This window comes from Cheilinus undulatus, linkage group 24 (genome assembly GCF_018320785.1).
Source record: "Cheilinus undulatus linkage group 24, ASM1832078v1, whole genome shotgun sequence".
NCBI lineage: Eukaryota > Metazoa > Chordata > Actinopteri > Labriformes > Labridae > Cheilinus > Cheilinus undulatus.
The window spans coordinates 12,585,425-12,610,418 of record NC_054888.1 but is presented as its reverse complement, the minus strand read 5'-3'; the positions used below and the strand labels follow the sequence as shown (position 1 = coordinate 12,610,418).

The 24,994-nt window shown below is 39.4% G+C and overlaps 1 protein-coding gene and 1 non-coding gene across 2 annotated transcripts in view; both read right to left on the bottom strand.

Moving 5' to 3' along the window:
• LOC121506083 (FERM, ARHGEF and pleckstrin domain-containing protein 1-like) overlaps positions 1-22,426 on the bottom strand; it is an 81,200-nt gene extending 58,774 nt beyond the window's left edge. The window contains exons 1-2 of the mRNA XM_041781605.1: positions 22,166-22,426; positions 13,006-13,224 (exon numbers count right to left, since the gene is read on the bottom strand). Coding sequence (XP_041637539.1) covers positions 13,006-13,179 — 174 coding nt within the window. The 5' untranslated portion in view covers positions 13,180-13,224; positions 22,166-22,426. The remainder of the gene's footprint in view (positions 1-13,005; positions 13,225-22,165) is intronic.
• Positions 22,427-24,576: 2,150 nt separating this feature from the next.
• On the bottom strand, positions 24,577-24,650 carry trnai-aau. The gene has a single exon. It is a non-coding gene; the product is annotated as a tRNA-Ile (tRNA).
• Between the last annotated feature and the right edge of the window lie 344 nt (positions 24,651-24,994).

The following is a 24,994-nucleotide window of genomic DNA, read 5'->3' as shown; positions in this document are numbered from 1 at the left end:
TTCTGTGAGTTTTCAGGGGTTAAGGGGCCCAACCAACTCTGTGGGCAGCCCTGTGTGTAAATGACCAACGTCAACCCAAACTTCAGGCTTAGCCTGCCCTAAATTGTCTAGATATTTTCAGGACTGCATATGGGAAAAGGGCTCAGCAAGTGAAAGCCCAAGGGAAGTTGGGATGCAAAATTCAGCCATTTATGTTCACCCATGCAACTTACCATTTAAGTTCAAGAAATGTAAAAGAGCTTAGTGCATCTGTGAATATGGCTAACGTGAAATGAACTGTGTTTACATGCTGATCTCCTGAGGAAAAACTACCTGTTGGGTTTCTAAAAGTCCCTGTAAAGTGATTAAAAAAAATAAATCTTTATTTTAGGTTTGTTGCATGACAGACCACTGTATCATGAACCACCCAGTTATATTTCAGTCATGAAAAACATCTCTAAGTTTATAAAATAAAGCTCCAAAATCATGAAAAATGAGGCAGTAAAATCCGCTCTAGGATGGTGTGGGCGTGTCGGTTGAATTAGTTGAAGCCACGCCCACTAAGGAGAAATGCAATCTTCTCTGATGTAAAAAAAAAATTAAAAATAATGCTTCTGATCAGCACAACTGCCTGGTTCTGTGCCAGAGCAGAGAGACATAAATTGGGGGTTAAATTTACTGTTTTCTGGCACAGTTCTCTCTAGTATGATGTGGTTGATAGGTTTGGGAAATCATCAGCTTACAATGACTGTACTGAGATGAACTGCTTGGTGATTTTATATCACTGTAGAGCTAGGGGGGCAGCGTTATTCCCCATCAAGACTGATGATGTCATGGGCTCCCAAGCCAGGAAAGAGGTGAACAACTTTTTAATGGCCTAAATCCAAAATGTAGTCACACATAGATCTCAGTGTTTTCACATGTTTACAGTAACCTTATTCCAACACATCTTCGGATTTCCCTTTACAGGTACTTTAATGTGTGAAAGCACAAATATTTCCCATATAACTGCCCTTCCTACTTCGATGCTAACAAGGCTAGATAATGAGGCAGCAAATGTGGAAAACATACCTTTTTTAACATGCCCTATTTCACGCATTTTTGACATCAGGGACACAAATTTGCAGTGATACATTCAGTAAAGTCAACAGCCTCTCACAATGTAAAAACTAGGCCATAGATTTAGCTTTTAAGTAAAAAAAAGCTCAAGCTTTTGAGCTTAACCTCTTTAAATTAAATGCATGACTCTGAAAACCACTCAGTTTCTATTACAACAGCATCTACAAAATGCTCACAAATACAGACCAATAATAAATACCAGCTGCTTTAGCTTACATATTTGAAGATGCAATAACTAGAGGCTGTGATAGGCTGTGCTTGACTGCAGATCGCCTTTAAAAGTGGGGAGGGAACGATGCATCAAACATGTATTTAAATTGTTAAAATGGTTATTCCCTGGTCCCATCTATGAGCGTCATAAGGGGTGGGATTTAAATCAGCAATCTAATCAAATATTTATCTTAATAGGAGTGTGATTAAGCAGACTGAGTAGAACTGCAGGGCATGTTTTAGCATGTGTTTGCTGGATATATGTTCATGCACATTGGCCTATAAAGCCATACATCCATGGTTTAATGTGTCTCATGTGGGCTCGAACAAACAGCATCAGCACAGGTTTAGTATGTTACCGTGCAGGAGCAACACTGAAGGGTTTACCCACACACACAGAAAAGCTCCCTGTGGACGATGATGTATGTGGCCTGCCAACGCTACTGTTAGTTCTGTAAGCGCTCCAAGACAGCAGAATGAAAGGAAGAGATTATTCTGGAGATCAGAAGTGAAGGCTTAGAGATCAGCGTGGACGGGTACATGGAGAGGGAGGGAAGAAGGCTCGTATCCGCCGTGCTGAAATGACAGGTCGTAAACTTTTGCGAGATCACAGAGCCAGCGTTTGAGCCTCACCCTGAAATGACTACGCTTTACTGTCTTTAAACATCACCTTGACTCTGCCCACTCAACCAGACCGCAGAAACTCAACCACCAGGATTACTGCCAACTTCAGGAAACACAAAGACACACAATCATAACGTGGCTCCGAGCTTTAAAACAAACACTTTCTCATCTTTTATTACATCGCCTCTCTTGTCTCTCTCTCCAGTGTAAATAGCAGAAAAGAAGCTCTATAAAGACACGAAACAGTGGAAATGAGCTCTGTTTAAGAGGCTTCAGGCTAAAACTGCAATGGAGAGTAGAAGAAGAAAGGGAAAACAAAGAAGTTTGTCGTCTAACCCGAGGATTAAAATAACTCCAGGACTTAGTCTGTGTGCAATAACAACTGTCTGGATTTCAGCATGCTTATTCACAAATGCAAGGCTGCATTCAATCTCATTTCCTCTGTTCTGAGAGGCAAATTGCCAAGATTTCAGCCACACAATGAGGCAGACATAGCTCTTAACTAGAGGCATGGTTGATCGTAAATGTGTCTGTTTTTCAGTGTAACCAAATGGAGCAGGGATGGGGACACTAGTAATGTAAACTATCATAATTAAGGGCATTAAGGCAGCAGATCACACAGAAATCAAGTGTTTAACCCTGGGTCACAGTTTTGTATTGCATTTTTGTTTAATGGCATATGTGTAGCTCTGAGTGTGTGAGTGTCTTTCTCTGTGTGGGTGTGTCTTGGTAATTAGGTGCTGATGCAGGTGGCTGTGGCTGATTGGCCATAGCCACTCCTCCACTCCTCCTCTAAATTTCAGCTGCTGTCCCCTTCACCAGCCACCATATTGAAATCACTGTCTCAACAGCTGGCAAGAGCCTCTCCCTGAGCTCAACTTCCTGTCAGCTAAGCTAGCTCGCATTCTGGTTGACATATAGGTAGCATCTGCCTGTCAAGCTATCCGTCAATCAAATGAGGTTGCCGCTTGATGCAGACGGGCGCTGCTGGTGTTTTGTCTCCCTTGCAGCTGGATCTAATGTAAATACTCAAATAAAAACCTGTTTTCCCTTCAAAGTGGTCTTTTTCCATGCATTTCAATGGTAGTCTGTTTTAAATGGCGCAGCTTTTCTAGCCTTTCCAGTAGTAGTAGATGCACGTGATGCTACTCAACAAATCAGCCCCTGTGTTATCACTTTGCTCGAGCAGGACCCTGGAAAAAATATAGAGAAAATGAGGGTTGCATTGGATGACAGTGATGCATAGTGATATTGAGTCGAATCACTGGTCTGATAATTGTAATTGAATTGAATTGTGACACCAAGATGCACAGCTCTACAGCACACTCTATTGTATGATCTAGAGGGGCAAAAAAGCAAAATAGAGTTTGCCCTGAAGCAGTTAAAAAGCAATGCAAAGCTTCCTCCATCATAATAATGGATTTATGCAGATGGATCAAGATTAATCAGAAATATGCCTCTGTAACTCAATTGTTTCTTTTGTATCTTCTCCTTTCATTTCTATCAGCTCCTTCTAGAAGTGTCATTTACTCCTGTGGTGGCCCACAGCACAAAGGCCCATCAATTTGAAATGTCAACAGCTCCGCATCGCAGCCAAGAAGTGCGTTTGTGCATAATGTGGTGGGGGACTTGTAGCTCGTTTATCAAAGGCCTCGGGGGACCGCTAGTCCATCAAATGATGTCTCTAAAGCGGCTCTATCGTCCTAATCCTCCTAAACCCTCCCCTGATTCTTTGTAGTTCGGTATCTTTCCCCAAAACCACACAAAACACAAGGTCAGGAGCTGAGCAGATCATAAAGCTGCAATCCAATCATGCAACAAATGCCACATAGTGATCTCCCTGTAAAAAAAACACACAAATATACTAACATGCAAACTCTGCTGTTTTTTAAAGCTTCTGGCATCGACTGAGAGGGTCAATCTTGGTGGAGATGTACTGGATGGTGTTGTGGGGATTAAGGTCAAGTTAGCATGCTCGACAAAACTATGGAGGAGAAATATCAGCCAATCAGAAAACGCTGATTGATAGATTCAAAGAAAAGTGAAAGCGAACATGTGGCTCCATATGTGCATAATTCACTCTAAGTATGAATTATGCATCATTTGGACTAATAAGATTCTTGGGAGGGCAGGTCCATGGGGGGCAGCTTTACTGAGCTCAACTGCTCTCCTGGGAGTCAGCAGGGCTTCATCTTTGCCATCATGATGTAGTGCAAGTAGAAACTGAAAGAGGAATTGTTGTGTGGCTGATACAGTAAAATATATGCACGAGAAAAATGTGGAGCTCCAGGAGAGATGATATGTGAAAATCATGGCTTGAGTAAAAACCACAGTATGTCTAAGGTGTATAATTAAAACACATTGTTTTATCCTGCTGTTTATGAAGAAACCAAAACATGTCATTTTAAAGCAACTGTTTGTTTTGCTCTTTCTTCCTGACCTCAGCATTTCTGGAATGTTTATTTCCTGAAGGGATAATGAAGTGAAATGTTGTGGATTGTATGGTTTCACATGCTATTGGAAGGTCTGGAATCAAATGATATCGTTTCATTCTGCACTGTATCATAATGTAATTTAGTTTTCATTGGACATTCAAAGTCTGTATTTCTCCACGGTGGTAAATCTGTCAAAATACAATGCATCTGTAGCTCTTCTGCCTCTCAGCTGTAGAGAGCAGGGGCCCCAGGTTTAGTAGGGTGCATAGAACACACTACCATGATTTGGTTTCAAATCCAGGCAAAAGAACAAATGCTTGGACTAAAAATTAAAGGTCACATATTTTACCCTTTTAAGACACATTTATACTTGTCTCAGAGGTCCCCAAAACATGCCTGTGAAGTTCGTTTCTGGAAAAATGCATGTTTAAAACCCCTCTGTTTCAGCCCTGCTCAGAACTAGCCGTTTATGTGTCTGTGGCTTTAAATGTTAATGAACTGTCAGACTCCACCCCTGACCACGCCCCTCTCTGGAAATGGACGTGGCTCTCCTGATCCTCCTCTCAACTGGCAGCTGAGAGGAGGATCAGGGGAGGAGGGAGGAACTTTCTTCCAAGTGGGGAGGACCAACCAAACCTGGGGGCGGGGCTAACTCCACACATGACATCACAAGGGGAAAATCTGGGAGCAGCTTGTTTCAGCACACATTTTCTGAAAGGTGGAGAAAGGCAGTGGGGGTTCCGCCACACATTTATGTTCGAAAAGCCTGAAAAAGTGATTTTTGCATGATATGTGACCTTTTAGACTAAATGTGACGACTTTTTATGGAGACTAAAATGTTTTTCAGACAAATTATAAAGGGGATTAAATGACTAAAATGTGACTAAAACTAAAAGGCATTTAAACTAAAGACTAAGACTGAGACTGAAATCCAAAATAGCTGTCTAAATTCTGGTCTGTGAATTATTGATTGAAATACAATCACTTAAATTATATCATATTCAGGGCTGTTAAAGGACAATATTTTTAATCAGAGCAATCCCTGATTTTCATTATGTTATCACAATTAATTTCCCTTTCTGTACTTTGAATTCCACTATTTGCACTTACAACTGTTTTGTCTCATTTATCAATTATTGTGTTGTCTTGTATGGTTCATTGACTTCCTGTTTGGATAAAACTTCTAAAATAGCTGAGCACAGTAGTTTAAAATGTACTCAAACATGGGTAAATGGTGTTTTTATCAGGGATTACATTCTCCTTAGGATTAATATATTTACATTTGTGGGAATGTTGATGCAGGATTGACTTCAAATATACGGTACAGAGGAAGAACTCAAGTACTGAATAATGTTGGGTGGTAATATAATACTTTCAGTCCTATTCCCTTTGGATTTAGAGGATAATCCATGATACTATTGTAGACACTTCTAACTTTCCCTTTTAGCACATTTGGCTTATTTTTCCAAGTTTCAAATCTATTTTTCTACCGCTTTAGGCACACATATTGGGTATGTATTGGTCTCTGCAATAACACAGGTGGCCTACACTTAATACCGCGCCTGAAGGCATCATTTGTAGACACAGATGTGCTGCTTGCAAGGGCTCTGCTCATGCTTTCTACACGCGGTGTATGAGGGGGAAAGGCAGAAATATGACGATTCCTCTCAATTGTACCATTTATATGAGCTGGATTGAGTTTGGAAATCTTTATTAAATCCATGTCAGAATACTGCACACATGCTAGCCGACATTTTCCATTTAGAAACAAGTTTGAGTTCCAGTAATGTGAGGCCACTTGACCCTTTTTTCTTTGTTTTAATAATATCCACCACAAAGACAAAAAATGTTTCTTTTGGAAAACTACAGATGCTTTAACCTCATGAGAAACAGAGAGAATTTGCAGTAAGGACGCTTGTTTGAGAGGCCCAATCCTTCTCCATGTAAACACCGCAGCCTAATAAGATTAAACTGTATTAAAATCAGATATCAAAGGGGCTGAGTCACAGGTTTTCTCTGGAAGAATGATAAGGAATATCATGCGAGTGAGTCAGAGATAAGCATTTGAATGGTTACACTGTAACTATATGACACTGGACCAGGTGAAAGCCAGTTATAGTAAAGGAGTAACATACATCCTCATCTATTGGCCATGCATGCAAATACACACAGCACATCCTCTTTGTCTTTAAATATTTACAAGGTGAGAGAGAGCGACCATTCTCTGCATCCACACTCATCTAACATGCAGCTTCTGCTACACATTAATAATGAAGCCTGCTGGTGTGTGTGGAGTAATAGTGGTCACTAATGCAGCAGCCAATGTTTTATGAATGTATGGTATACTCAGGGAAGGTCAAGTCCAAGTTCAGCACAAAAATTGACAAAAAAAAAGGACAGATCCTCACTACGTTTTCTACTCTGAAGGTGTCTGAGAGATAAATCTGTCACCCAATGACAGGAAGAGAGCTCTTTGTTTGATCCAACATGTCTCCCCTTATGGGAATCTGTCTCTTCACATAGTCCACATTCCCGACAGAGAGCCTGAGGAGATAGTTGATATTATTAACAACACTGAAAAATCACAGCACTGCTCTGATGATAGCCAAAGAACTCATCACATGTAGCCAAGACATTTATTCAAGTCATGTGTTGAACTGGAATACTTTGCATGTTTTCCATTCATGCAATTGAATTATTTAATAATGGATAACAAAAAATATTGAGGAATGCTGTTTAATCTTTCTGAGCCCTGACAGCACAGCTCAATCGTAAACAGATTGTTTGAATGGAGCCTGTTCTTCCTATTAGGGCGTCATACGGATTTAAAACAAGCATGTCTTATCACTTCTCTGGGGCTCTGCTTGTTCAATGCAACAGGCTAAAATCAATACATAAACACTGCCTATTAACCTGTGTGCTTTAAAATTAACATATTAAACCAGGATGTTAAAATTATTTCACTTTTTGTGCTTTCACATTTAAAACAACAGGATATTATGATATTAAACTGGCATTTTAAGAGTTAAACTTGTGAAAATGAATCAAAATTTGACATTTCTCATTAGGTCTCATGATAATCACAAAGTTAATGCAAAAAAAGTGGGGACAAAATATTAATGTTGTCTTTGTCGTTTATGTATTGCATACATTTTTGGACTTAAGGAGTCTGTGAGTATCATATTTTTTTAATTCTCACAGTTTAAAAAAAAAAAGCATTATGTCAAAGCTGCTGCTCATCATTGACATATCCAAGGCTGTGATAACGCCCTGTCAAGGAAATCTAATTTTGCACGTAGTATATGAAAATTATTTCATTTTTGTGCTCTTTTTCACATTAAAAACAAGAGGATTTAATGCTTTTAAATTGGCATTTTAAGGGTTAAATTTCTGAAAATTAATCCAAATTTGATATTTCTCATAAGGTCTCATGTTGATGAAAAAACAAAGCAAAAAAAAAGGAAAAAAATATTAATGTATAATATTGTTATTGCCTTTTATGTATGTTAACTATTTTTAGGGTCTCTGAGGGTTAAGAGTGCAATTTGCAGGCGGATAATGGTCAGATCAGACTTTATGTATGATTTTGGCTGCCAGACTGGTAAGACTACAAGTGTGATCATGACCAATCACGGTATTCTACCATCAGGAATTTAACTGCTATCTTCACAAGTGTGCATGAGTTCATAGGTCACTGGGGAGGTGGGTCAAGGAGCATCAATCATGGCAGTTACAGGAGAGCTCTTTGTGATGCTAGCAGTCTTACACTCTGAGAGGAAAGAAGAAACGATGGTTGGTTCTTGAGGTACGAATGTGATAACATGTCAAGAAAATTAACCCAAGTAGCATGCCAGTGTTGCTGTATGCAAACTTAAGATCCCAGGAGGGAGCAAAAATTGGGGGTGGGGACCCGTATAATATCCCTCTCGTAAATGATGATGTAAGGATAAGGAGCAACTGCTGTCCTATTGAAAAATGAAATATCAGCCGATACCATCGTGCATCCCTACAATCTTCCTTGGTACTGTATTGGATTTAATGCACCTTACTGTGCTGTTGAGTCTTTTTGCACGAAAGTGTTCCCATACAATACAATCTTTAAGAACAGCATTAAAGATAACAATATAAACGCTGTGCTACAGCAGCTCAGCCAGCTTTACATCAGAGCTACAGTACGCCTTAGGTGCTAATCATCGTGTGAAAAACGTGACTTCAAATGATGTTTTGGATCTTTAAATTTTATTGCTACTATTCCCAGCCCCCTTGGCTTAGGTTTTTAAGATTACAGGCTGAGTTAATGAGTAGTTTATTGGAAGGCTAGCTCTCCCTGCGGTGAGGAAAAATGCCCAAACAAGTGCCAACGGGAGTGTGGAGGCTGCAGGCTTATCTGTTGATTCACACGTTAGTCTACACCTCCTGCACAAATACGCCGAGGGGCATTGAAAAAGACGGATGAGGTGAGTGGAACAGGAGGACAATGCCTCATTCATTTGAGTGAAGGTGTGATAAGCAATAAAAACAGTGGTGGGTTCACTTCTTGTTCTTTTTCTCCTCCAGTTTCTCTCAATTTCTAACATGTTTTTCTCCTGCTGCTTTACATTTTGCTCTCTTAAATCAAATATTGATATTTTTAAGTCATGCTGCAGTTGTAAGTTGATGCTGACAAGTGTTGTGAGAGCATCTGAGGCATGAAAAAGACAGCATAAATAAAGGCCTCCGCTGCTTTGTGGAGAGCCGCAGCTTCAATTTTCTTCCTCCAATTTAAGAAAACATCAGTTTGGGGGTTTAAAAAATGCAAAAAAACACACATAAAGATGACATGTCCTAGGATCCCAGCCCCTCCTGTCAGACCGTCCGCTCAGCCACACATCCTGAGGCGCTGACACACTAACAACCACGTACATTCCTGGCATTTTCACAAGAGCCAATTACGGTTCTTCTGAAAACTGGCAGCTCTGGATGTTCTACAAGCCGGCTGAGATGGTGTGACTCGCTGGAATCTTTCTTAATTATCATCACAAAAAAAAAACTCCCAGAATTTTGAGGCGATAATACGGCAGCTGGTGCTTCTAAAAGGCGTGTAAATTGCCGAGGAAGGGCGTGCGAGTGGAGTTTCTGTTTGTAATTCTGACTTTCAAGGCTACCTAAACTAAGAGGTGACATACCGGAGCACAGCAGCACAGATGCCATTAAAGCTACTGCCTGTGAGCTCTTCTGAGGAGCCTGATCTCTAAACAGCATTAGGAGGCTGGCATATATAAACAAAAACCTCTGACTCAATATCATGTAAGCAGACACTATTACTGGACTCACAGAGCAACACTCAGAGATTAAACAGACATACAAATGCTCTAAAAGTCCAATCAGAGTGAATACCATGATGTTGTGCGTACTAAATAGTTATTTGTGTTAGTAAGGGGGTTAATCAGAGACATGATGTCAGAAAATCTAAAATGTTCTATTTTTTTCAATACCAGATGTTTAAAATGGCACAATCTTCATTATTCTAATGAGCCCCAATATTGGAAAATGCCATTTTTTTAAGTCAAAAAGCTGCCGAGAGCCAACAAAATGTGCAATTAAGACTATATGAGGGAATCTTTGGCTATAAAAAACAACAAACACAGCATACTTTTTCACCATTAGCTGTTGTGAAGAGCTTTCAGCATTGAATCATTTAAGTAAAGTGGCAGTAAAATGTTCCAAAAGCTGCAGTGTCAGTTTCTGTCTTCGTGGCTGGATAAGGGTTCCACACAAAGAAGCGCAGAGCTCAAATTGGCCTTTATCTAGTCCCACTTCTTGTTCCTCTCCAGGAAGTAAAGATGTGAGATAAGAGCTCAAGGTAAATGGATCACAGCGAGCTGTGCTTTCCCCTTGAAAAGTAGTGTTAGACTGAGGAAGAAGAATTTGAATGTCCCCTTTGATAAGCCATGTCTCTGAACGTTTGTGACGACTTTCTGGCCGCAGCTAAGATGATAAGATTGATGATAGAGACATGTGCATATGCCATTTGGTTGTAACAACAAAGAGAAAGGGCTTACAGCTGGCATCCAGCTGATGTTGGGATTTTGAGAGTGATACAGGTCAATTTAAAGCTCCTGTGAGGATTTTTTAGCTGGTAATGAAATGGGCTGAAAATTATACAGAGACATCTGTATGAGCTGCAAAAACAAACTACATGACAACCACAAGAAGATCTTTAAATTCTACATGGTTATTTCAAAAGTTTGTGAAGACTGTCACGGGGTAGGTGTCGGACAAAGCAGGTTAAAATTTCCCACAACAAAGGATGAGATTTTTTTGCAGGAAATACTACCTACACATGCACAAATCAGCAAAGAGATAAGATGAACCACTTGTCCACAGACATCGCCAAATTAACACAAACTGAAAATCCTCTCAGGAGCTTTAATATGTGCAAATTTTTTGTATATCTTGCATAAAATCTGATATTTTCTGTGTGTGCTTTCCATGCATTTTGCACCAATGCCTCTATGCTAATGCACCTTTTTCTTAAAGGTGCAGAGTGTAATATTTAGCCTTGTAGTATTTAGCAGAACAAACCAGTCAAAAATGAAACACAATATTCATAAGTAGGCCTATATAAATTTGCATTTAATCACCTGAATACATGTTTTTTTATTATTATAATTCAGTCCCTTCTGTGGTACTGCAGAAACTTGCAAGATGCAAAAATCCAAGATAGCAGAGTCCATGGAGGCGACCCACCTCATGCATGGGAAAAAGGCTTTGAATAATTGCAATTTTTTTAATTGAAGATCTTTATTACAAGATTTCTTAATCAGCCAGATGTAAGTCAGCTCTGACTGAGAAGAAATGACAGAATAAAATAGAACTATCTTAAAATATATGTACAGTCTTAACTGATAATGAAAAAAGTTTACGAAAACATTTTAAAACTGACACTTTTCATGACATGTGAACAAATTTCACATCTGTTAAGCTTTGATGCTCCCCTATATGTGCTGCAGATGCTAGATTATTTCTGCGAACAAAACAGCATACTATTATTTTTGTGGCAGGTCAGTATCAGCTGGTAATTTCTAGGGGTGTGACATTCCATCATTATGGTTCAATCCATTGCTTCATTGAACAACAGTCCAATCACAGTGATTCAAGCCAAATCATCAATCGATACTGTCATTCTTAAGATGCACCTGTTTCGTCATTCCTGCCTAACTGTGCCGTCCAACTTCCAAACAAGCTGGCGGCAAGCAGACAATGGCAGACAGCCGAGACAAAGAGGATGAAGAAGATAATCTAAAGCTATAAAAGGCTGTGCGGAAATGTTTTGGACAAAGTCTACACCTGTGCAGGTTGACCTCATTTGCTTTTTTCATCCTGCATCATCGCCATGTGTAATCACTTACATACAGTATGGGGGGTACAGATTTCCCCTTCATATCTACTCCACATGTTAATGGTAAGAGTAACACCTGTTTTAGGTTCTGCAAGTAAAAAGGGAAATGTCAGCTGATATCAACCCACTTAGATGTACTGACTGTAGCGTGACAAAAATATGACCAGTTGATTTAACCTAGCATAGCTTGTAGCTGCACGTTATTCTGCACTCTCTTAACATGGATTTGCAGACCGAGTCTGTTTTCAACTGAAATGGCGACACATAACTTAAAAAATAGAGTCCAATGTTGTGTTAATCATGCTTGTTCATAGTCCAAAAAGTTTGTCTGTCATTATACTTTCAAGGAGGCGAGATTTTTGCAATTTTTCACATCCATCTAAATCATTTAAATGGTTGTTTGACCATTTAGAGCAACAGCTGCAGCTCACTTTCTCTCTCTTTCTCCCTCAAACTGACACATTCAAACACCATGATTCGTCTCTGTGAGCGATTAACTATCAAGATGGATAAAGGCCATAGATTGTAGTCATAGGTATTTATGTAATAAAGAGACTTAATTGGAAAGTTGTGCTTTAATTCTCCACTTTGGCACCGCAGTGTGACTCACAAGCTTGTGCAAATAACTTAAATTTATGAAGTTTTCACCATTGTTTGTCTTTCTTTGCATCTTGAGACTATTTTGCATTGTAGTTTTGCAATGAATAGGACAATAAGTGCATTACACTCTGTGCCAGAGGTTTGTTTGGCATCTTTATTCAGCTAATGAAACTAAATAAATGCATCTGAAATAATAGACTTGGTGTGCAAAGGCCTTTAGTCAACAACATAACCTTGCAAAGCTGATGGATTGGCCTGATTCCATGTCTGTCATCAGGTAGATCCATCTTGCAAAGATTCAACCTGAAATGCTTGTTTCTTGTAAGAAAGAATGACCAGGATAATCAGTGTCATTAAAAAAGAAAAAAGCAGTAGCTACAGGTGTGGTTGACAGTGATTTCAAGCTTTTCCTTCCCAAATGCATCAAAAACAGCCTTTTCTGTAATGTAACTTATGGTGTTAAATGGGTAAATATTGTTTGAAATCTGTTGCAGGCAGCTGAACCAAAAAGACATAAACTTTATAATACTGTGAAATGATGTTTACCTCTAGTAATACAGACTGGCTAGAGGCACCCCCAAATTTAGAGCAAATAAGCGTCTTCGAAACAACACTTGTACCACAAGTGGATCAAAAACCAAGACAGATTCCACTCACCGAAATCTGGAATACCTCCTGAGTGTCATCGAGCATCTGAACCCTGATAGAGACTTGTTTTCCTGGAGGCTGTGCTGGAGGGCGCAGGCCGGGCTCCAGAGTGGACACCCCGAAACTCTCAGGCGCTCCTAGCCTCTGCCCGGCTGTCGACGGCCTGTCGGCTGGTTCCACCATGTTGACGGACGCTACGATTCAGTGGCTCTAAAACTGCAAGCCCGTCTGGAGGAGAGAGGAAAGAGCACCCAAAGTTATGTTTACTCAAAATGTAAGGTTTCAGTTAAAGCTAGAAATGCAGCAATCTGTTCGGGCTGTGATTTTCAGATATTTTAAGACGCCTTAAACACAGAGTAGGCAGTTTAACGTAATAAGGAATCAGCATTTCCTCTAAGATTCAAGCTTCTACATGTGCCATCATCCTAAATAGCGCAGTTGCATCACATCCTGTGTGTTGGTTGATTATAAACAGAATTTCCTTGTAAGGTATTCCTGTTTCTTTTTATAGGAGTTGTGTGGGTGCAAGCAAACATTTTAAGGGAAAAACATCCCAAATAACATCAATATTCTCTCTAGAAAAGCAGCAAAAGGAGTGTTCAAAACAGAGTGCAGATGCAGAAAATGTGCAAAATCAGCTAAAGCAATGTGCAAAAAAATCCAGCCACATTCATTCAGCCTGGGTTTAATTGGCCTTGCACAATGTTCAAACCACCAGACATTTAGTCAGTGAGTTTTCAGCTGGGTTTTATACCGGTCACAATGATGAAAGTGGTGTTTAAACCACAGTATGACAGCAAAACTAAGAGTTTGGCCGAAACACAAAGAAGCAGACAGACATGTCTCACACCTTGCGAGACACACTTCTCCCAGCTGTGGCGCACGCAGGTGGGATTTACAGCGTTTCCTACACGGCGCTCTGTTTAAGACCAGTTCAGACTTGAATCAAAGCCTCACAAGTGGGGCAGATGAGATACGGTCTGAAAACACACAAAGACACCCACCCCCCCCTTCTCTCTCTCTCTCTTCTCTCAGACTCAAACAGCCACAAACTTTTCAGCCCCCACCAGCTCTGTCCCACACTTGATAAACCTCAACCCCAGACAATAAATATCCTCGCAGACGGTTGGTGACATCAGCGCTGGGGAATGTCTTAGAAGACAGTGAAGGGGGGGGTGATATAGGAATGAACTGTGCTAACATACAAACACAGCACTGTTTATGTGCGCCTGAGTGCATTTATTAGCACATGGGACACTGAAACTACACAAAATCTCTCAGATCCCTTTCTTCTAGCCTTCTCTCAGGACAAATCGATGCTTTTCTTCTTTGTTCAAATCAAATTTAAACATTTGTGGAGTCTTTTCAGGATCACCAATCAATAAATCAATAAGTAATTAGGGACCAATTGGACATTATGATGATTAACAAGATGACTGATGTGCCTTTGTGAAGGTTAGGACACTGTGCTTCACAAAGGAGCACATACACTGTTTTGTTGATAGTGAAAAAATAGCCAAACCTTAAATTAGCCATGCTAATATTAGCTTTTCAACACAATGCGATGAGTGTAATATCGTTTAGTGTTGCAGTAGCATATTAATTATCAGTTTGAATGATTTATTGATGTAAAAAAAATTCCCAAATTTTTCAATCACACCCTCTTACATTGAGTCTTGACAGCAGATTTGTTTCCCAATTGTAGATGGGCTGCCCAGGTATATTTACTGACCATTTTATCTTATTTGTTTTACATGCCCCATCTTAATTTCTTGTGGTGTACCACAGGGGTCCCTTCTTGGTCATTCCATTTACATTCTTCCTCTGGGTTACAATATTCAGAAACACTAATTAAATGTCATCTCAGTGCAGATGACACCCAACTCTATGTCCCTCTAACTGGTAGCCACCATGATGGCTTGTCTCTGACATTTAATTCTGGATGTCCCAAAACTCCCTCCAGCTCAACAAACCCCTTTATTAGGTACAGCCTGCTAAGTTCTCATTAATGCAAATATCTAATCAGCCAATCACATCGCAGCAACCAATGCAGTCTAGACAACCTGCAGAAGATCAAACTGAGCACCAAAACTGGGAAGAAAGCTAATTTACAAGACAGGTATACCAATGAAGTGGTCAGTGAGAGTAGTATGGCATGGCTAAGTTATCTGAATCCAGCTGGTATGTGTATTTTATGTAAAATAGCAGCGTATTGTTTACATGAATAAGGAGACAAATCTAAGTATTTGTGGGTACAGAAAGAGGGGAAGAACTGAGTCAAACATCCAGTAAGTGTCCCTCACTGAGGCTTTCACCATGTCCAAAGTAAGGTTTATATTTTAAGACTAAGTACATGCAGCATGTCATCAGGTTAATTTAAGGCTCTGTGATCCCAACCTCTCCTCTGAGAAACACAGCTTTCTTCTGGCTAAATCTGCAGAATAAAACCAGTGTATAATTTGTGGTCTTTTTTAGACGATCACAAAAATCCACCGAGTGGCCATCACTTTTCTCTGCGAGGCTGAGATGGGAAATGAAATGACGCTAAGTTGGAACCTGCACGATGAAGAAAAAGACATCTGAAAGTTATGATAAGAGTTTAATCCTTTAAGGTTTTTTTGTCATGCAAAGACACACTGGCTACAACTTCTTCAAAGGGAGGATTTGAATTCATATCTAGGGTTTCTTTATCACCTTTGGACAGACAAAAAAGAAACTCATCACTGTAGGAATTAGAAGGAAGTTTTTACTGTTTACTTCTCTTTATAGCCAAGAAAACAGAGCTGATGCTGATACACATTATTAATATCATGTATTGTGTTTTGTTTTCACATCACCTTTTTGGAATATGTTTCTCCTGAATCACAAATAAACCAAAAAGGGTTCTTTCACCGCCAAATTGGCACTAACCAGCATAACTGCTGCTGACAAGCATCATCTGATCCCATCAGAACTCTGCTAAGATATGCCCATTATGCCAAGGTTTCCACCCAATAGCTGTTAAATATGAGTAAGTGAGAAAGCATTGCTTGTTTCCAAAAAATAGAATAAGGCGATAAATTCCCACTTCTGCAAAGTATCTATTGCACATCCTCATATCATGATAACGAGGAAGTCTTGATTAATTGTGCAGCTCTAATTACGGCAGCCTGCCAAAGGCATGGTAGTCTAAATGCAGAGGCCCCAGAGATTACACACAGCCAGTGAATGCCTACAAACTCCAGCAGAGGGCTGCTCTGTAGCTGACCTTTGACCTTTGAGGGAAAGTGGAAAGATAGATGACCTCTTTCTGCATGTACCACAACAAGGATGAACTGCATACTTCTCACAGAGACAAAGAAAAACATCAGCAACAATGTGTTTTTGTAAGTGAATTTTAAAGAAAGCTTGCCCTACAGCTTGTCTAGCAAGCTATTTATTCTCGCTCTGAGTTTTACTAATCCCTCCTCCACCTCCACACTAAAATGTTTCCCCCTCTGCACCTCAGTGACAAAAGCTGAAACTGGAAACTGGAGCTTGGCCAAGGAAGTGACCTGACAATAATAAAAGGGGGCCGGGCATTCAGGTTACTCATTACACCTGTGGGAATGTTCCGTTTGTTCTTGTGTGCCACTTCCCCGCTGCAGTGAAAGGAGCTCTCTGCTCAGTTGTTTGTAAGCAGTTTGGAGAGTATCACATCTTTCACGAAATGCTAAGCACTCTCAATACCTGCGTGACAAAAAACTCCACCTCCAAGAAGTGCTGGAATAATTTACTTTTGAAAGTTTACATGGCTTCAAAGCAAACCAACGCGTCTTTGCAGAGACACTTTAAGGCTCTGCCAAATCACTCACTAAACAAGCAGGTGCCAATTACTTTGACAAACACCATTCTGTAGACAGGAGGGTTGGTTTGTGGCGGAAATGTTTACAGTCTCTCCACAGAAATGTCAAATTCAGGCATTTTAGGACCACAAACACATAACAGAAACTACAGCAAGAGGAGTACACTTACACTTTTAAATATTATAAGGAATAAAGCGTCAAAATAGCTCCTATAATTCACCATAATTTCATAAAGGCCACTCTTGTCAACAAAACACTTGGGATGGGAACTGAAATGTTGTTATAACTGTGTCGCAGGTTGAAAATTACAGAAAGCCACCAAATCATTGACATTTCTTTTTGAGTAAGGAGCTGTTGGACCGCATTTTAATGTTAAACGCTGAAACTAACCCGTTAGCAAGGCCTACATTTTAAAAATATCTAACATTAGCATTCAAACCAGGCTTACTTTCTGACTTAGTGTTACATGTTAAATATAATAAAGTAAAAATGATATAGCAAAGAATGGCAAAGAAAGGCTAATGACAGCTCTTATCTAATGGTAGCATTCAAGCCATTCTTAGCTAACTTATAAAGCTAACTGTCATGTAAGCTAAGAGCAGGCTAAAAATGTATTTTTAGATCTTAAAATGTAACCATTTTCGACCAACATTACTGTTTGATGGTATAACTTGAAATATATTCCTAGCTAACAGGGCTGTCTGCTAAGGTTAGCTTTTATCTAATGCTAGCGTTCAGTCATTTCCTACCTGGTGCTATGAAATGATTGGATGCTACTTTAAGCTCTCGTTTAATCATGATAGTCTAGTAATTTCTTTCTTACATTACTATATGATAGGATAACAGGTTACAGATTTTCTTGCTAACAGTTGTTAGTTAGAGAAGTGTTGCGATAGAGTTAGTGATTACTGCTAGCATGCAATGTTAAAAATATTAGCAATCATTTAATAGTATGACAAGAACAACAATTTTTAGCTTACAGTTTTTGGTTCATGAATGCTAATATTAGCCCTTGTCTGAAGATGCTATCATTAAATTTTTTGGTAACATTACTGTTTAACAGGATAGCATGTTATAGATTCTAAGCTAACTTAACTGTTAGCTAGTTAAGTGTCAAACACCAATGCTAGCTTAGCTAGGCTAGTATTTAATCAGTTGCTCTTCAACACAACTGTTTGACAATGTGAAATAACAGGAATTTTTAGCCAGTATCTTTACATGCTAGTAACTTATTGAAGGCTAGTGTTAGCTATTGTCTAAAGTGGTATTCAAGCAATACCTTACTAAGATTAGGCCTACTGTTTTAGCTAACAGTAATGTCGCCAAGGAAGGGTTTTCTTCCTCTTTTAGACAAGTGCTAGCATTTAACCTGCTCCTAGCTAACAGTAGTACTATTGTATAATAAAAACTACTACAGGGATTCCTTGCAAAATTTTATTTGCACTTCAAATTGATTCAATGCTTATTTTAGGCCTTGACTGGAAACAGCATTAACCAGCAAAGATTACTGTTTGATACTACACCACAACAGATGTGTTAGCTAGGGATGGTTGTTTGCCAATGTTAGCACTTGTATTCAATCAATTTCTACCTAATGTTACTATTTAATCATATTTAGATGGAATTTCTTACTCAAAGATAACGCTTGGATGCTAGTGTTAGCTCTTGTCTAAAGATGATATTCAAGCAACACTGTTAAAATTAGACTGATTCTTAGCCAGCAACAATGTTGGCAAGAAAGGGTCAGTTGCCAATGTAGCATTTAGCTAATTCCTAGCTTACATTACTATTTGAAAATGATGTAATAATGATAGGAATTTGTCACTTATGGCACTTTGATGTAATTGAATGCTACTGTTAGCCCTTGTCTGAATGCAACATTTCACCAATTCCTAGATAACATTTATCTGACAATACACCATGAAAACACTCAGCTTAGGTAGGGACAACTATTTGCCAGTGTTAGCTCTGTCTTAGGTTAGCATTCAATCAATTACTTCCAAATTTTACTGTTTGATAACATATATTAGAATTTTCTTGCTGAGAGTTAAAGTTAGAAATAGACAGCTATCGTGAGCTCCTCTAAATATGGCATTCAACAAGCTAGCTAGTTTTATTGTTTAAGGGGATAACTCAATATTATTTTACGGCCCATTAAAAATATGTCAACTGTAAACTATCGTAGCATACAACTAGTTGCAGGTATCATTAGCCTACTGTTTAGCTGTATGACACTAAAGGTACCCAGCTAACAATACTGTTAGCTTGGAATCTGCTAAATGCTAATGTTTGCTCTTTTATAAAGGTGACTAAATGGAGATGAAACTTGTCACTTTGGCTTGAGATATGGCACAAAGTCCTGTGAGATTTTCACTTAATCTGTACAGCCGTTGAACAATTAGAAGCAACAATTTGATTTCCAGATTTTACATAAATTGTATTAAACTTCAAGTGCATTTTTGTCTTTCTTCTTGAACCAAATGACAGATATATTCAAGTTCTTGCATCATAATTCCATCTGAAAACTTTGAGAATAGTTTACTTTTTGTGTTTTGACCTCTTTTGCATCACTTTCACAACTACAGTCAAAAATTCAGAAGCTGAAGTTTCCTCCTGTCCTCAGAAGTGGCTCAAGGATTTATACACGGAGCTAAGTTGAGCAAGAGAGGAATACAGAGTGAGCTGATCACACTGCAGGCACAAAGGGAGCCACTGTGGGAGCTTCCAGCAGCCAGGGCTCTAAATCGGAGGGACTGAGGCCTCTCATCCAGCCTTTGAACTGAAAGTTTTCCCAAGAGTTTGTAGTGAGGGGGAAGCCAGGCTCTGGGAATCGGATGTGAGCTTGAGAGTGTGTGCATGAGTGCATCAGAGAGGGCTCTAACGTTGACAGGAAGTAATCTGATTTTAATCCTTTTGTTGTTACGAATTAATAATGAAGACGACACAAAGATTAATCGAATCATTACATAATCTGAGTTATTGTTTTCACATGAATGTTGCATAATGGGCAACATCTACAAATAGAGCTGGTCATGCAACACTTTGATAAGAGGATTTACAAAACAACACGACATAAAAGTGCATGATTATTGATTGAATTAATGGTGACAGATTAAAAACACAGAAATGGGGCTATGAAAGAGGATCACAGGTCACATGCTGACTAAAAAGGGATGTGATGAGGGGGGGTTTAACCGCAACACAGCTAACCAGACTGTTCCAGTGTTGGAGATTTAGCACTAATGACCACAAATGATTAGATTCATCTGATTATAATACCCATAATTCATCATTTAGTCTATTTAATTGAAGAAAATCTTCAAAAAGCGCCTGCTAGAGTCTACTAAAGCAGTGGTGGATGTGGTATTTTGCTTGAATTTGCAAGAATGCTTGGATCATTTGGGAATTAGAACTTAGATTTCGGCAGGAAATGTCACAAAGACATTCAAAGTGGAAGATCAGCTTGTTTAGCTAATGTTCAAACATTGCAGCATATTGCATTAACCAAAAAGACTGTGGAATATGCTCAGGAAAAAGCCAAGAAAGTGGACCTAAAACTGGTTGTATATTGTCCAAAGGTGAAGAATGGGGCTCCAAATACACAAAAGGATACCTACAAATAGAGTACTTTCATTTCCTTTTACATGTTGACATCATTTAGTCTATCTAATCGCAGAAAATCATTAAAATATGCCTGCTGGAAGCAATTAAAGCAATGGTGGGTGTCTTAAATGCCATGTTTTACCTGAAAAAATGTCTAAAATCAAAATATATTCAATTCAACACACAAAGCAATGTGCAAAATGTACATTCAAGAATAAAAGCTGATGTGATGGAAGTAATCATGTTGTCTTATATTTTACCTTTGTCATTAAAATGACAAAATCTTGCAAGAAATCTGCAAAAATGCATGGATCATGTGGGAAAACAGCAGTTAAGATGTCTGCAGAAAATGTCCAGTACACACATTCAAACTGGAAGATCAGCTTGTATAGCAAACTTGCAGAAATGTTAGCATGTTGCATCTGAAGAAGGCTGTTAGATATGCTCAGAAATTAAACTGGTTGTAAATATTAGTGGCATGCAGCATATTATCCAAGGGTGAAGAATGAAGCTCCAAGAAAAAAATTAAAGGGACACCCACAAATGGAGCACTTTCATTTCCTGTTGTTGACATTTTTCAAAAGAAGCTCAACCTTGAACATCAGCCTCCAAGTGCAAGCTGAAAAATGACACCCATAGGCACCTACTATGATCTGACGTGCACATGTGGAGTCGAGATCAAGGCCAGATCAATGACTTGTGCTTGATAGTACGCTCCATCAAGGTGACACTCTCCACCGGCCAAGCCATTAAGCCGCTCTACTCCCCTCAGGAGGGTTACCAACATGAGGCTATATGTGTGAAAGCAGAGGGAGTAGCACCAGTTCTCTTGGCATGGTGGCTGTGATATTGATTGTAAAAGTGAATGCAACCAGGAGCAAAACAATGAGGATCATGAGAGCTGCTTCCCATGCTGACACTCGCTCTGCAAAAGGAGCATTCAAAGATCAATATGAAACAGGGATTTGTTGTCACCTTACAGGTGCCATATGAACAGTCTGCAATGTTAGGGTGCCACTACAATGGACGCATTTCTGCATGCACAAAGCAGCTTTGTCAAGTCAATTGAGCAGACACAATCCAAGACAAAGGTCTTTTAAAGGCACACACATGTAAGAGTACAGTTGGCAAGAGTACAAGCAGCAGGATGTAGGTTAGCAGAGTAATCCTTCAGGCCAGGGTAAAGATGTCAGTAGGCTAAGGCAGCCGGATCACTACCAAAGACAAAGCTGCTGAGTGTGGGCTATTTGTGTGAGGTCAAAAATAATATGCATTAGAAATGACATGACTATTGTGAGGTTTGGTGAATGGGGAAGCTTCAGAAGCATCCTAAAAACACAATACAAAACATTATTAAAGAAGCCAAAATTGTGGGTTAAACTGGGATTTAAAAAATTATAACTTTGTGGAAAATGCTGCAATGTTAGCTCATGTCAAAGCACTTCCTAAAGAAGGCTATCTCTTGTCTATCATGAAGCTTACAGTCAAAGAAGCTCTGCTGGACCTCCTAAAGCTCAGCCGATTAGGAAAACGAACAGGCTGCTTGCAATCGCTTATACTTAGGATATCAGGCTCACCAAACATCACGCACTGTTGCCTTAAGAAGCAAAAGCGCTTAAACTGGAGACGAATATCTGAATAAATCTGTCTGAATCTAAATATAAGTGTGCACTATAAAAGGAGAAGCAAAACGAGGCTACGTGCAACCTCGCTTTATAAGCCGGATAGCATGATTTCCTTACCCCCTCGCTTTCTTCGGGATCCACAGATTGTCCGTCTGTGAGAGCTTTTTGTATTTCCAACGCAGACAGGAAATCCCACTCAGTGTTGTGTTGAAGTTTTAGGTGAAGATAAAGTCCTCCTTTAGCGGCCGAGTCGCTCCCTCTCAGGTGGGACGTGGTTTCTGTGTGGTAGCCATTGAGACAAATGAGGGAAACCGTGCATGGGGCTTTCTACTGGAACAATAAAAAGCGACACACCGCCTCTAGCACAGGCACCCCGGCACTGAGGAGTCAGGCTGAGGGAAAGTGCGACGAGGGCGGATAACCAGCGCCACCTCGCGGTACGATAGGGATACATGCTCTGTTAAGGCAAAAAGTAATGGAGTAGATCAATATAGGGGCACATAGACCTTACTTCATACTGTTTTTACACGTAAATCTTAGGGTGAAGGCTGGGGATGAGGGATACATGAGTAACTAACAATTACTGACCAGGTTGAGTTAACATGTTTCGGCCATTATCGTCGAATTAAGATGTTAAAATGCTAGGTTAAAGGAAAATAATATTCGGTTGGATTTAAAGGCTTTTATTCTGAAATTGCTCTGGCACACATTAGTGAAACATAGCGGTAACTTCAGTAAAAGTTATGTCTATTGTCTACTGCTAATGTAGGGTCTGGTCTGGAGATGTTAGCTGACTTAAAAACACAAAAAATTACACATGCGTTATTATAAACCCCATGTCCCCCTTTCTCATAGTTTAAGTCTACCCAGATGCATGATGAAATAGAGAATAATAGTTTAGTTGTCCATCCCAATAATAATATTTTCAAAGCTGCTTCCTGTGAACGAGCACTAGCACCCCCTGCTGGCTGTAAAGAGTTGTTAAAAAGCAAATGCATGTAGCACCAGGTAGCTTTCCCAGGTGTTCGCCTATCTCAGTCCCAACCAGGTCTGACTCCTGGACAAGACCAGGCACGTTCAGGTTGGTATGGCTTAACAGCTGCTCGTGAAAAGAGGCTATTTAAAAAAAAAGCTGGCAGCCCAAGGACGTAATATGCTGGTGCTGACGCCCCGCCACATTGTTGGAAGTGGCTGTAACCAAGGGCAGTGGTTCCCAACTGGTGCACAGGGACCCGGAAGTAAGTCAAGAGTGTGTCCCTGGGGAAAAGTACCAAAAAGTCTATTAAACTCTATTACAAAGGGCTGTCAGCTTTAATGCATTAGTCATGATGTCATTAAGGTCCACAGTTAATGTATTTATTATTTACAGTTGCAAAAATTGCGTGCTTTATTGTCCCTTTCACAACACATTGGTTAAGCCACTGCAACTTCTCACTGCAGTGATGTAAAAAAAGAAAACAGTTTCTTTACGTCTCATTTCACTTTAAAATACTTGGAAACAGCCCTATAGACACCACACACCATGTGTTATAAAAATTATACTTTTTCTGTTGTCTCTTATCTTGTGTTTCAAAATAAAAGCAGCAGGGATGGATGATATCACCATGATATTAGTATCAGCAGATATTAGCTCAAAAAGGAATAATTGGTATTGGCAGATATAAAAATTTCTGCTGATATTTACAACCAATACTTTGGCTGTAAAAAACTGTCTGTCTCAGCTGTAAATATTGGCTTTATGAACAAAGAATTTAGGGGAGGTTTAGGCTGGCTCGTGAGATCTACTTCAGCTTGAGTCTTTTTCTTTAGTCATCAGCATCCCTTACACTTAAAAGTGTGATTTAAGAGTTGAAATGTGTTAATTCGTCCATCTTTAAACTGTAAATTTCGAGTTTAAAGTTAAGTTAATCTTAAGTCTGAACTACATCTAAATATTAGTATCAATATAGTTTTTCGTCTAAAATAATTTAGCATTTTAAATAACTTAGTATTGTCATTTAGGAGTTGATGTTGGGGTCATGAGGCCTGACTAGATCAGAACCACTGCTTTAGGATATTTGAATGAGTCACCCATTGATAAAGAAAGGAAACAACATCAGTAGGTGCCACAAAAGTGCTACCATGTAGTCTAGAGGCAATGCACATGGTGTATAGTACCTTTTGTTGCATAAAACATGGTTAACTATGGAAAAAAACTGGCTGGGGTAACGTGTGAGAATGCGTCTTTAATCAGTTTTGTGCTTCATTTACCATCTAAAACAGGTCAATACTATAAAATATATATTTTCTGATATAAAATGCATCTTTCATCAGCTCTTTTTTGGTGTATAAACTAAATAATGCAATAGCAATCACTGAAATCGATGTTTATTTATATATATACAGTAATGCACAAAAATATACATTGAATATGCCATTTGTGTTAACAGTTACAGAATGTAACAACCCGTATTTCAATGGATCTAGGCCTACATCTTCAGCTTCTATTTGCCCATTAGGATCCTTGTGACAATTGAAAAAAACACAGTTGGCCCGTACGGGGATCGAACCCGCGACCTTGGCGTTATTAGCACCACGCTCTAACCAACTGAGCTAACCGGCCATGTTGCGTTGCCGCGTTTTATAACTTCATGAACAAAAAATACTATCATTTAGCTGTATTATTAAGGGGGAGTTGGCTTGCTAAGAGGCATTCGGACACCCAGGTTAACCGTTCCCAGTTAACGTCAATAAACGACACAGTGAAAGAAATTACCAGAAAACGTGACGAACTTACATTCCTTATTGGGTCGAGTAGCTTGGACATTATGTTAAACAACCGAGAGTACCTTTATTTGATCAAAAACCAAAATTTAAATAGGGAACGACGTCGTGTTTGGTGCCGCGAGGTAGCATCGGCAAGATTCGTTACCATAGTTACCCTGGAGAGAGGGCGAGACTGGTCAC